Raw genomic sequence first — 15096 nt, 5'->3', positions numbered from 1 at the left:
ATATATATATGTAACATATATACAATATAGGTAGTAACTTAAAAAAACTGACAAATATGTAATCCTTAATGAATTCCCGAATTGCTCTGCTTTTAGTTAACTTGTTGCCTTTTACTTATTAGCATGGTAAGATATTTGTTGAGTGCCTGAGGTACGCAACACAAAAAGGCGACTACATCTGATGAGCATGTGAAACAAAACACAGTGAAAATTGTAAGAAAAGAAACATTGTAACCTGCAAGATCCTGTAGTACCGTAAAAATAAAGTGCGGATTGTTTAACTTTGCAATGGGAGTTGGGGTATGTTTTTAGAAGAACTAGTACACTCTACTTCTTATATTTATTATATGCAGAATACAAATAAAAATAATACACGTAAAAACAAAAATCGACGGGATTATTGTAGCATGCTTAAACTTTTTATTTTCAAGATATTTTGTTTTAACAATTTTATTATTAAATATTATAAGTTTTGAAATGAATCTACAATTATTCCTCATCAATTGAATTTATATTCTTGCTGAGATATTCTTGGTTCATAGACATCATCATTAAAAATCCTGTTTGAAACCACAAGCTTTTGGCATGACGGAAGCTTCATTCAGGATAATCAATTGGCCAACGATCCTAGCATGTCATCGGAACTGGCATCAAAATGCAACTCAGATAAAAGTACTTTTATATTTGGAAACGCGCCGAAACTAAACCGGAAGGCCAACCACCGGATACGCCGGGACGTAAACAATAAAACTTATCTCCAGCTACATAAAATTGAAGTGGGCTTTTTGAACATCACCAATAAATCCTATGGGATGTCCTATCTGATGTCTTAAGAATATTAAGTACATATATATTAAATATATTATATTTCATATGATATGATTTGAGAACAAAATCCAAGTTGGATTTAATATTCTTTCAAGTATTCAAAGAGTACTCCTGAAGTTATTAATCACTCTGGAAGCTCTTATTTAATTTCGCTTCCTCTACATAAGTTCTGCTTATAAAAACACTAACGCAAATATCGCACCTATCTTGCAAGTCTGTCGTCAACAACTTGGAGTTTATCGAAATATTTCCTTATTTATTTAAAGATTCGAGTTGAATATAAATATACAAGGTGTTTCATGGGAGGGGTATTATTTTAACCACGTATTCTATGTGTCAAACGATAGCCCAAAAATCCTTCTTTGCGGATTTACAGGGTGTTGCAATGTATATTAAAAAATACAAAATTATAAATTTATTAAAAACGCATGGAGATATTTTAACGAAATTTTACAGGGATCAATAGCTAGGGAAGGCGCACGTTTTGCAATAAAATAATTTTGTTAAATTTTGCCAGTGGCGTGAGTACCTCTACGGTACCGAAATTGATAACGAAAAAAATGGTATGCGGGGAAAAAGCTAATTCCTGATCACCAATTTGAAATTTGGAGAATTCAGGTAAACGAGAGTAAATTCTTACATTCCACTCTGAGATGGGAGACCTGCTCAGCAATGGTAGGAAATAAATAAATAAATACATTATTGAATTGAAATAATTGAGAAAGAAATTCCTCAGAATTCTCATGGCAAATATCTTGGACTTCACCTGAATCGTCGAACTAAACCTAAAGCTAAGAAAAAATGTGTTGGTTACTATGAAGAAGATCCAAACAATCCGTCAAAAGCAAGGTGTTACTATACAAATGCACACTTGCATACCAATTTGGATGTGTGGAGCTGAACTATGGGGTAACGCTTCTAAATCAAACATCAAAATTATTGAGAGATTATTGATTTCAATCGAAATGGCCGAGATAAATGGTAAATGCTCCCTGGTTTGTACCAAATGAATTATTCCGGAAGGACCTACAACCGAAAACAGTTACTGGAACAATATCGAACATTCACTCCAGATACATAAACACAGTATCAATTCATCCGAATATACTAGCAACTTATCTGCTGACAAATAACTGAAGAAATATAAATGCTGAAGAAGAAAACGCCTTCTTTCTTTTTCTATCTTTAATAATCTATTCATCTCGCCATAGGTAAACTTTTTCAAATGTTTCTTGGTAGGGTTCACTTCATTGTAGGACTTTTAGTCCTACAATTTAGGAATTTAGTTAGTGTCCCAGGACAGATTGTAAATAGGGGGGCCGAATAAAAACAAATTATCTGTACAAAATTGCATTTGTATCTAAACCGGCCCACCTTAATTGTAATTATCACACACAGCAAGGCCTCACACTCACAGGCACCAATGATATTTTTAAACTTATAAAATGAGTGACACACACACACCATTATCCATTTGTCAACTTAGGAAAGCAGCTTATCTTTTAGGGATTATACTTTATTAAATGGGTAAAATTTCAAAGTAGAACATTAAAATCAGTTAGATGTGCACCTTCACGCCTGTAAATTTACTTCATCTTGTCTGACGTATAGGTACACATGGCCATTTTTATTCGTTTTCGTACCCAGTTCGCTGGGTTTTATTCGTTTTCAAAGTTTCTAGAGTAATAAATTTTTGATAGTTTCGATCATCGTTATCCACGTCTGAAAGTTTAAGTTTTTATTAAGTATTCTTCAAGTGTATAGCTAAAGATCGTTAATTTTAATAAAAAAATGGTTTATGGACGCACATTGAAACAAAAAACTGAAGCGGTGAAGATATATGGAGAAACCGGTCAAACTCTACATCAAGCAATACGATTGTTCAAAGTTTCCCTGAGAGTCCCATTTGCCGAAATTATAACAGAAAATTACTCTAAAAGTTTGTGAATACTGGCAGTGTTGACCGAAAAAGGGGAAGGAAGTCTATTCCCAAAGGCACACAAATTAACATTGTCGTGACTATGGTCACCAATTTGCAGCAGTCATCAGAAAGCGCTGCTGGAGAATGTCAAGTCTCAGCAACAACTGTACAAAAATATCTTAAGAAAAATAAGTTCCATCCATACAAAACTTATCTGGTTCACCAGGTAACATAAGATGATCCGGACAGGAGGATGCAGCTTTGTGAACACATGTTCGAAACAAATGGTCAATTTCCAGATTATGACACACGAATTTGCTCTACTGACGAATAAACTTTTTTTAACGGGACTGTGAATAGGCAGAATGTACGATATTGGTCTTATGTGAATCCACACGTATTTCGAGAAACCCATGCACAATTCCCAAGAAAAATAAACGTTTGGGAAAATAAACGTTTAAAATATATTTTTTGAAGACATTTTTGTTTCTTGATGTCAGAAAAGAATCATCAGTTGATTGTAATCAGTCAAATGTAATTGCAACAAATTGTTGTAATTAATCAACTGTCTGATCATTTAAAATACATAGCTTAACAATTGGTAGACATTAGAAAAGTCACATATTCTAACAAAAATTAATAATGGCTGTGAATTGTTTTGCTTGCGATATTTAAATTACCCTAATAGAATGTTAATCTGGCAAAGTAGATTAATTTTGGTAAACATGAACAATTTCTTAGGCACATTTTTTTTTTCAAAATTTCGAACCGTTATGAAATTAAATCTCCAATACGGCTGGGTAACTCACCGAATTTTTAAGAGTTGGTGCAGTGCTGTGCAAATGGCTTGGTGCGCCAACCCAACGCACTGGCGCAGTAACTCAGTTCCGTTGTTGGAAAACCGTTAAATGAGGTGAACTTTTTTAACTTGTTTGGGCAAAGTGGTAAAACGTTAAACGTAAATGTTAAAATTCCAGTCTAGCTTGAGTCGAATCTTCAAATTGTTCCATATATGTCAGAGAAAGGCCTTCTAATACTCGGCGAATAGGAATGAACAAAAAGTTATGAGTATTTTAAGCTAAAGTTTACACCACTTATAAAGTATACAACATATACAAAAAAAGTTGTAAGTACCGAGATTTTTTGAAGCAAAACTAAATTAATTATAGAAAAATAAAAAACAGGAAATAAAAAACAGAAAACAAGGAAGTGTTTTCCTTTTTTGCGTAAACAAATGAACGGATTTTAATTTAGTTTATCTCATATTGTAGGTATCTTTAATACGTAACAAAAACTATGAAATGTTCACATTATTAAGCATCAACGGTTCTAAGGTTATTATTATTATATTAATTATTTAAACAATGTTCCACAGCCGGAAATCCCGCTCAAGCTATTGTCTCCATATTCTGAGATCCTTCCAAACAACTTCCAATAATATTTTACCTTCATCTATTTAGAGCCCGGAAAAAATCTAATAAGATTGAAGTAGAAGCGCTGGAGAGTGGCCCGTGTGAAGAGGCGCTCACATATTACTTCCCGTACTACCCTACTTACACGAACTTCCACCCGCATTGCATATATTTCAACCAATAAAATATTTAATTGATTATGAATTGAACTTTCAATTTATGTTAACAACATCGTTAATGTTAAGTATCAAAAATAAATTGAGCTAAGAAAAATAAGTAATCATAATAACAATTAGTCAAGTTTGTAAAAGTTTATAATTGCTAAGCAATAATATACTGTTAAATCGTAGTTAAATGCATAATTATTTTATACGTGAAATTCAACATAACATTTGTATCAGTTAAATAACATACTTTGGGAGGTGTGGATTGTGTGGAACACTGATCTGTTTATGACGCTTCAGATAATATTATCAAGCTTGTAACTGCAAAGATTTATGGTTAACTGTTCTTTGCTTTACATATCTGGACTTAGATAAAATGCTGGTATGTTATCATCTTATTGCGTAAAAACAGTTACGCTTTCCTTTCTTAATTACCCTTGCTATTTGTCGTTCGCTTTATAGGTACTTGAGCTTGTAAACGATTATCGTAGTCTTTTTGTTTCATATTTGACCCGGCTAACATAATCAACCGCATAGAAGTAAGTTTTTCTTTTATATTTCGGTACTTTATGGTATTCAATCAAAAATAACTTTTTAAGCAGAACTTTCAAATCTGCGGTCTAATGCGTAATCGTTTAGTTTAGCAATTAAACCAGAAGAAATGATCGCAAGAAAAACTACGATTTTACAAATTTTTCTGGTTTAAGATATCTTGGAAGTAGTGAGTTTAGAGATGTCACTATTGATAGATGCGTAATATTTTGCTGTAAGGTTGTAAAATTGGCGTTTTTCAAATTGCTTAATAAAATGTTAATCTTAACGTAGGAACGAAATATAATAATATAAAATACAAATTAAAAAAAAATCATAGGTATAAGAAGGCATGTGGTCTACAACGATATGAAAACATTTTGTATAAAAATGGATCAAAAACCATTGAACGTTCACGAAGACTCTCTTGAACGTTAACACCTTCATACTGTGCGAAATAAGAGTCAATCTGTGGTAACAAAAAACAAACGGTTCAACAATATTAGTACATTTTTGAAATACTCTTCTTTCCTAACAATAATGGTTTGCAGCCAATGAGTTGGAGTTTTGTTGTTTAGTCGCTGCTAAACTATTGTTCATTTAGACAGAATAAGAGCTTTTTTTGTTTTAATTGATAGGTAGCCTAGCATTTGATACAGTGACTTATTTATTGACTAGTAACTATTATCTCGTTTTAGAAATTATATATGAGTATTTATTATTAATTTTGTTGCAGCGTGATGGGATGATCGGTTTGCAAGAGTGCGGACCAGCGCCGCCGAGGGCGCCAATTTCAACGAATAGAACTAGAGATAGAACAGCTCAAGCTGTCGATTATTATAACACCCATGTGCACAGGTAAATTGATAAAAAATATTAATCGATTTCCACTTCAACAATTCCATTTTTGTTATCACTAGTAAACCTTTCATTTGATCGAGTGGTACCAATTTATGTGCCTGTAGTTAAAAAATGCATGGAATGTTTGTTTGCCTTAAAAAGTTTGAGGCAAATCAATACAATGGCCATACCAAGAAGCTAACACTATTTACATCTCGTGTATTTAAATAATCCTGTATGATATTTCAATCGCGATTGCTACAAATCAATTGTTGCTTCAGGGCTTGGGCCAACGCAGGACTTTCGGCATCGAGATCATCATTTAACGATAGACATCATCATTCAACTGGTCGGAAATCAAATCAAACAGAATCTCTGTGCAGGAGTAATTCCAGTCTTGAACTATTAGATCAGAACGGAAAACCCTTTAAAACCAGCAGCCCTACACTTAAAAGGGAATACGGCAGTCACGGATCTATTGATGTTATTGATCGACCTCCTGGAGTGCAAGGTATTTACTATAATTTCTTGAAGTAGCATTTTTTGTCATTAATGTTTGTCATTAATGTCATTTATGTCATTAAAAGTAAACCATCTGGGTAAAATACATATCAGTTGAAAAAGCTATTAATATTTATTAGCCTAAATATTTTCATAATTCAAATTTATTAAATTAAATTAAAAAATCGTAAGGTCAGAGTTGTTAAATTAGAAAATGATCTGTGCCGAAAACCAGAATGGTCATGGTATTTAGTCACCATGCATGACGCACTGTGAAAAACACTGCTGAATAATAATTTTCAATAGTTTTCACAAGTAATTTTTTCTTTGAGGGTTGTACAGGAAATAGGTCAATCGTGTTTGGTTTAAGTTAAGCTTTTATTTGAAAATATTCTACAAAGCATGTCTAACAAAAACTTATAAAATTCAGTTAATTGATACGAGGTGAACACATTGCTGAAGTAAGATATTATAACATGAGTCATCGTTGTTGTTTCTCTTTCGTAGGCAAGAATGAATTCTTCGAGATGCTTCAAGATTACAGACCGGCTGTCCTAGGTGGAACAGATCAAAGAAGCCCGGGACCATCCGAATATCTTCGAGGAAAAGTGGACTCAGAAGATCAGACCGACGGAAACTCTCATGGAGGAAGTTATCCTCAAAGCCCAAAATTGCGGTCCAAACTAACGAGATTTTGGGGAAATACCGGCAATGTCACCACTAACGGTAAGAAGGCTCAGTTATTTTAGTCGTATATCGTCAAGAAAATAACTCAGTACGTACCTCGAAGTAATAGAAGTTCTAAACATGGAGCACGCCAGTCAAGTTGGTGTTTTTTAAATATTTTTTATTAGAATTTTTGAACATTTGATATTGGCTTATCAAGTAGGAGCTGAAATATTAAATTAAATATACACGGTATTTCATAAGGAAGGGGTATTATTTTAACCATACGTTCAACAATAACCCTTGTTTGTTATACTTATAAATACTATCGCAAAAGTGTTTCGTTACGGATTTAAAAGGGTGTTGAACTTTGACTTAAAAAATGCAAAATGATAAATTTCTTCGCATGGAGATATTTTAACGAACTTTTCTAGGATCAATAGCTGAAGAAGGCGCATGTTTTGCGATAAAATAATTTTGATAAGTTTTGCAGTGGCGTGCGTACATGTACGTTAGCGAAATTGTTAAGGAAACAAATGGTACTTCACTGTATTTTTTAATTACTACAATTACATTTAAAACTCCTTGTGATATTTCAAAGAAAAAAATATATATTGCATTTTTTGCGTCCGACAAGTGGTTAGGATTCTAAAGTAAGATTTGTGGTAGGTGGGCCACATTTACCACATTTAAATGGGAACCACCGTTTGTATTGGAGTAAAATATCTCCATGCGTTTTGAAGAAATTCATCATTTTGCATTTTTTAAGTTCAACACCCTTTTAAATCGCTATCGCTTATATAGCAAACTAGAGTTATTTTCGGACCTTCAATACGTGAAAATAATGTCCGTTCCTTGTGGAACACGTTGTTTTGGAAAGCCACTTTAAAGTCACTATAAATGAAACAGCATGAGTATTATCCTGTAAGACTCACATATTATGAAATACCTTGATTATCAAGTTGGTGCACTCTCCCTCGGTGAATCAAAGGCGGTAGTACTAGAGCGTCTTTATCCGTTGAAGACATATCGATACGGGGGTAAGAAGATGTTCCCAGTGGACACAAGTTATATAGTTAGGCAAAGCGAAACAATATATTTCTGGTCTCCAAATGTTTAATATTTATGTATATATAAAATATGAATTTGCATAAAACATACGACTTGTGTGACGGAGATTTATGTTTGATAAAATAATTCTTATCTAATTGTCTTCTTAGCATATTAGGAAGGTAAGTGTGTTAACGTGACCTATTTAAATGAGTAGCGATATATATTGAAAACTACCTTACCTAATTGAATTCAACTTGACCTCAATCGCTTAAATGCCCTAATGTTATACTGTTCTGGATGATTGATCGATGATACTTGATCGGTATCATTTTCTCGATACATTTATTAGTTATTAATGATAATGCCCGTCTGTTTTACCAATTTATACATTATTAAATGTTCGATATATGATCGAAGTATATGATCGAAGTAATTTATCAATGATATATCGTATGATAAATTAAACAATAATAACAATCCGGGGACGAAATCAAGCCTTTGCAGTGTTCACACCAACGTACACCTATATTTTGTAGATGTATCACCTATGGTTTCGGAATATTATGCCTCCATATACAGGGTGATTTACGTAGACCGTGCATTCGTTGATCAACTTGCACTTGTTTTAGAAACTTCACATTTTGTTTGGGGTCATAACAAGTCGTGCCGGAACCACGTAAAATACCTTTAGTCCTTTAAAAGCTATAACCTAACTTTCTTATTTTAAATGCAAACCCCTAATTTCTCTAGCATCGTTGGATTGGCATTTGTAGCACCCAATTGTAGCTTATGGGTGCATGAAGCCTTCAAACATTGACATCAAAACATGTGAAAAATGTTTTTCTAAGTGGCACCTACTAACTTTTTGGTCCTGTTTAGTTTAGTTTTTTATTGTTTAGGTAACTAGGTACCTAGGTACATCACCCTGTATAAAGAAGAATAGTGTCATTTGAGACTAGATTTATATTTTTCTTGATCCCTGGTGGAAAGTACACAGTTTTGCCACTGTTCCCGATAGCAAAAGAATCACTTGTACTCATTACATTGACATGACAACTTACCTTTCCGCCCATTATTCAATTAATTCTTGTTCATCCCGTGTGGAAAGTAATAGCGTACGCCACGCATCCTGACAGCTTCACTGTTTGTCACTGACTTCCAGCTGACTGTTTTGACAACATCTTCAAAACCTTGTACTTTTCACGGCTAGTTTCCTCCGAGGATCAAGAAAAATAGTATACGGTACGCGAGTCAAAGGCGCGCCACTTTGAGTGGATAGCTTCAACCAGTGGCGCAACTTCGACTTTCGTCTCTTGTATTGTAATGTACTATTTTTTACTACCGGCCTGACAAGTCACCGTTATTTATTTACTCCATTTCCCTAGTGAGAAATTATATACTTTCCCTAGGTTAATAATAATAATAAAGTCCCTAGGTAATTAATGAAATATGTTTACGATTTTAATTCTTTTTAGTTTGTGGTTTTGGATTCAAAAATAAAACTGCTCGGTATATAATAGCTCACTTCTCGACCTAAGTATATAATCTACTATTCCCGAGTTCAAAAGTCCAAACGGCCCGGTAATAGTAATTGGACACTTGTTTTGTTGACATTGGTGTCTAATCAACTTTTACAAGCTTTTATAGAAATAGAAACAGATCGAAAAGTGTGTAAGTATTGTTTTATCTTAGATTTATAAATAAAGGTTATAAAATATAAATAAGGTTATCTTAGATTTATAAAAAAATATGGTTTCGGACGATTCAAACTGGTCGACGATGTCTAATTTCAACTCGGCATTACTGAACACTTGGAGGCGTACCTGCTTTGTAATCTTCCGTATTGCAATCCAATGAGAACACCCGCATAAGGACTGAGCTGCTACACACAAAAACCGTTCTAGTTCTTCACAAATTCAAAAAATCAAAATTCCAATCTTAGGAGGCTAAATGATATTGACATATTAAACATCGAACTTTATTATTTTATTATATGTTTTACCAGAGAAATGACATCTGAATTAGAAGTGCGTGAATTAATAATTAGAAATTTTCATGAAAATCCATTGTAAACCCAGCGAGAAAAAACCACATAGGGAAAGTTCATAGAACGACCGTATCAAACGTGCTTAAGCTGTTCAAGCAAACAATAAATGTTAACCGAAAAGTGAGTTCGGGTACGACAAGTGGATTTTCACGCCCACAAACAGTGAAGAAAGTTGTCGAGAAATTGCAGAAGAATCCTAGGTTATTCAATCGGAAAATGGGCAATAAAGTAGGTTGCAGTGAGAACACCGTACGTCGAATAAAATCCAAGATGGGCTTCAAGACGGCACCAGACAGAAATCCAAGTAAGAACCTGGAAGCGAAAAAACGGGCTCAAAAATTAAACACTGGTTTTTCTGAAAAAAAAGATGAAAAGTACGTGTTTTCTTTGTGATTTCTCTCCGCGTGCAGGTCAAGAATTTTACACAGGACGTGAGCGCGGAGGTGTCAATGAAGAGTTCAGGACTAAGACAAAGTCAAAGTTTCTCGTGTGGCAAGCCTTGTATAGCTGTGGGAAGCGCTACAAATCATTTGTATCAAATGGGACAATAAATACCCAAATTTACGTAAGAGAATATCTCCAAAAAAGATTGTTCCAATTCATGAAACCATATAAAGTCTTAACTTTCTTTTGCTCAGACTTGGCTTCCTGTTACTACAGTAAGAGATCTGTAGAAGAACTGGTGCCAAACGAATAAAGTCGTTTTGGTGCCCAGAGCTTCGCCCAATCGACCGATATTAGGCTTTTGAAAAAGCCACTTTTCAAGTGGAATTCTGCCGCCAGAAAAATCAACAAAGCTACCATAAAGTCGATGATGGAAACGATTCCAAAAACAAATAAAAAATGTATGCCAAAATTATTTCAGCTTTATATTTTTTCAAATCACTCGTAATAAAATAATATTTAAAACGGTTTTTGTTTGATTCGAATTTTGTCAAGGGTTCGTAAGTTATTAAGGCTTTAGTGTCCAGTGATTTTTTCTGACCCAGTAGGTACTCAGGATCTGCAACTAGCTTGTCCATTAACAAAGCCCTTCTCCATGGTTTTCGCCGATACACGTTCTTTTTAACTCCTTTTCCGTTTGTGCAGGCAACTTGGCCACTATTTCCTTTTGGAAAATAATGAAAATAAAAATATAATGGAAAATAATGAAAATAAATGAATGATTCTGTCTGTATCCTTTCGCGAGTGACCATCTTTCACAGAACAGTTTGAATTATGTATCGCACGTACTACTTACATTAATTTTTGTTACAGTTGCAACTCTCACTTTTCGCTTGTTTACCAACTCCTATTCGCTAGTTCAACCACCGATGGTGTCAAATTACTCGTTGTCAAGTGACAGTTGAGACTTTATTTATTTATTGGAATTGATGACATTTAGTTATTACATAAAACAACACTTATACACTTTTCGATCTGTTTCTATTTCTTTTCTATTTCTTTAAAGGCTTGCAAAAGTTGATTAGAACAAAACAAATTACATTCAGATGTAAACACAAATGTGACACCAATGTCAACAAAACAAGTGTCAACTTACTACTTAACTTGTAGTTATAACTTTAACCACTAGGGGGCGTCTGGACTTTTGAACTCGCGAATAGATAAACAAGTCTGACAAATCTCCTCTGTCACTCCCATCGGTAGTTAAACTCGCAAATTATGATTTAGAAACAGGCATGTCATTAAATAATAAAATAAAAAAGAAGGCTTCAAGTAGAAGTTAATTGTCTTATAAGCAACAATTTATTATATTCTAATCTACGATGATTATTTGTCAAATCATCCTAGTTAACAAATCATTGTGAAAAATTTTACTACGGTTGCGGGTTCTGATTCTTGATGGTGACGTTCTTACGGATGCCGATACTATTCAATCTGTTAATAATTATTTAAAAAAATTATCTAAACGAATGATAAGAGATGAGATAAATTCATTCATGGGGGGGGGGGCAATCTAACACGGTCATCTGCTAAAAAGATACTTGTGTGTTAGAGCATTATTTGCGGAGCTTCATTCGAATGCCGTCATTAGCTGTACTAGCAAGTTCAAATAACAGTTACAATTTAAATTACACTAGGAATTGTTGGAGATGGATAGATGCCATCTATCAGAGGCGCAAACGCTATTAGAGACATTAAAACTTTGAAGTTTTTGAAACATGCTGTCGATTTGCGGCAAGCTGGTTGTTTTAATGGTTAATCATTTATAGTTCACACAAACCACTACCAAGCTGTGTCCAAAGTTCCAGGTGAACAAGGAAACATATTACTTAGCAATTACGACATCGAATAATTTATTATAAAATAATTAAATAAATGCAAAGATGTTATAGTCAGTTTGAGTATGACTTTAAAACGCAATCGCAATTCTCAATTTATTTACATACCAATTCTCTTAAATTAGATGACTAATGTCTGGTTTAACACATTCCATACGTGTTTATATTGGAAGGCTTTGTTTGTTAATAGTATGCGGACGAATTCTGAAATTCGGTTATGGACGTCCTACATATTAACACTATTAACAATTTTTTTACATAGATTTTTTACGGATTATTAGTTCGTATCCCTTTTTCGGTCCAACAAAGTTTGTTATACAGTTACGGATCAGGCATCCCTACAACATAAAATATTACAATTATTAACAAACGTTAAAAGTACAAAATAAATTAAATATTTCCGACCCAATGGATTTCAATTCAATACAATGCAATTTATTTTGAGGACAGACAGGCACAAAAAGATAGTTCTGTAAAATAAAAGCACCTAGGTCAGAACCAGAAGAAACCATTTGATGCTTTCTAAGTATTTGTTAGCAGGCCTCATGCGGTTGTCGCAAGCTTTACTACGCCAATTTTATTAGGCGTCGTTACCAGATGCTTTTATCGGTCTTTTAAATTAGTGTCAGCTATATAAAATATGGCTATTCACAAATCGGAAATCTTCGCCCAAGTCGAGGCCGGCAAAGCTTTTAATATTTATTTCAGGAGGCCCACCGGGAATTTTCGGGTAATACGCCGGAACCCATCCGCCTATGCACAAGATGTAAACCGATATGCACCGTTTCTTCAAATTTCTTCATCAATCTACGCTTCCACTGTAAATCAGTTAAGCACAAATGAATAAACTATTAGATTAATTACAGGAATAGATGTACATTACATATTCTGTACAATAATCAACTTAAATAGTACCTACGTTTTTGCTGCACCTAGACATAAATATCTGTATGTGCACCTAATATCATCATATAAGTAGGTACTTAATTCTAAAGCTGAAGTATGGATAACCAAAATCAGCAACATCCACATCAAAGAATCAATACACATAATTACAAATGTACCAGAAAACCATTTAAATTCTGAAATATAAAATTTAAACATCTTTGCTTAAAATTATTTTTTAGAAATCATTCTAACATTAATAGGTAACACATTATAGAACTTTGGAGCTAGGTAATTAGAAAATCTTAAAATCTTAAAAAAGTTAATATTGGAGTTATTATTTGGAATAATAAGGTGCTTATTGACGGTGCACCTGGTGTTATAGGGGTGATTAACTGTTTCAATAGAGGATGGCTTTGTATAGACATATAGGCATACAGAGTAGATGTACAAAGTTTTAACATTTGGAACATCCTCAGAATACAAAAGGGCTGTAGAATACCGTTTAGTCTTTCCGAATATAACTTTAAGGATACAATTCTGGACTACTTTCAATTGTTTAAGAGAATTATCATACAGGCGCCACCCCAGAGAATAATTCCATATCTCATCAGGGAGTCCACCAATGTTCTGTAAACCATTAGTAGGATTTTTATAAAAAAATTCTAAGACTTTTCTTAAAATATGTCTCACTAAATATTCATAAAACAAATAAAATTTGTTTTATCAATGTTTCAGTGTCAGCATGAAAGTTTGTAGCCAACATATATTCTTTTTAAGTCCCTCTTCTGCTAGTGTTCTAACATCCAACCACAGCGATCCATTAAAGAGGATAGCTGCATCATCAGCATAGATATAATGGTACCGTTTTTTATTTTTAGTTCTGTTAGAGAGTTTATATAGGTGATGAATAAATAGTAAAGGGCCAAGAACTGAAGCCTGTGGGATGCCAATCTGTATTTTAATTTGATCACTCTGACTTTCACCAACCTTAACCATTTGCTTTCTGTCAGGTAGCTCGAAAATATACTCAATGCAACCCCACTCACCCCGTAGCAATTTAGAACATTGAAAAGTGTAGAATGAGATACCGTATCGAATGCTTTAGCAAGGTCTAAGAAAGCAGCCAAACAGTTGGTTCTGCTATCCAAACAGTTTGTGACCTCTCTAGTAAATTCTAATATAGCGTCAGTTGTACTCTGGTTCTCGTGAAAGCCGAATTGATTATCAGACAGTAATTTATTTGAATTGAGAAAGTTCTGAAGTCTATGTTTAAGGCATTTTCCAAAAATTTTTGAGAAATTGTTAATTACGCTGATGGGGCGGTAGTAATTAATAAGATACGGATCCCCAGATTTATAAACTGGAGTAACTATGGCTATCGTGTTTTAGTGGTTCAATAAGGTACAAAGGAAATTTCTTCACTAACATCGATCTGATTTGATCAGAGCCTGCAGCACAATTGTTCTTGAGGGAGCTGATGTGGTGTATAATTTCATTATCGCCTACCGGAGTCAAAAACATAGATGACGTAGAACTGTATTGGAGTTTGAATCTATTTATTGGTTTATTTATTTTATTAAGCATTTTAATACCTATGTTACCAAAATATTCGTTACAATAATTGGCTAGATCGTTGTCACCTATTGAAACTTCCTTTAGTAATTTGGGCTGAGGTAACACATACGTACTAAGTTCTTTAGTAAATGCAATATTTAATACACTAGTTTTGACTGAACAAAATTATAAAACATCGTGTAGTTTGCAGTTTGCGTGTTCCGTGAATATCAAACTATACTGTTTATTCCACTTCAATCACAAATACTCTATATGCAGTGTGCAACAATTCTCATTTGTATTTAAAATTGCTGGTGCTTCTATTCTTCCCAGTCCAAAACGCAGAATAGTCTACACATCGTTACGTGTTGAATCAGGGGCGGATCCAGCTTTTGAGTCAGGGGGGGGG

At 33.9% G+C, this 15096-nt stretch overlaps 1 protein-coding gene across 2 annotated transcripts in view; it reads left to right on the top strand.

Annotated features, from left to right (window-relative positions):
- Positions 1-15096, top strand: part of LOC109536066 (signal-induced proliferation-associated 1-like protein 1) — a gene marked incomplete in the record, with an annotated part of 80668 nt that overhangs the window by 43249 nt on the left and 22323 nt on the right. For both annotated transcript variants that reach the window (XM_048661173.1, XM_048661172.1), the window contains 3 exon segments: positions 5593-5714; positions 5978-6207; positions 6705-6923. In XM_048661173.1, the coding sequence (XP_048517130.1) occupies positions 5602-5714; positions 5978-6207; positions 6705-6923 (562 nt within the window).

This window comes from Dendroctonus ponderosae, unplaced genomic scaffold (genome assembly GCF_020466585.1).
Source record: "Dendroctonus ponderosae isolate FM_Combo_2020 unplaced genomic scaffold, Dpon_F_20191213v2 Dpon_F_20191213_1, whole genome shotgun sequence".
In the NCBI taxonomy this organism is placed as follows: Eukaryota; Metazoa; Arthropoda; class Insecta; order Coleoptera; family Curculionidae; genus Dendroctonus; species Dendroctonus ponderosae.
The sequence above is the reverse complement of the archived record's forward strand: the minus strand, read 5'-3'. Positions and strand labels throughout refer to the sequence as shown.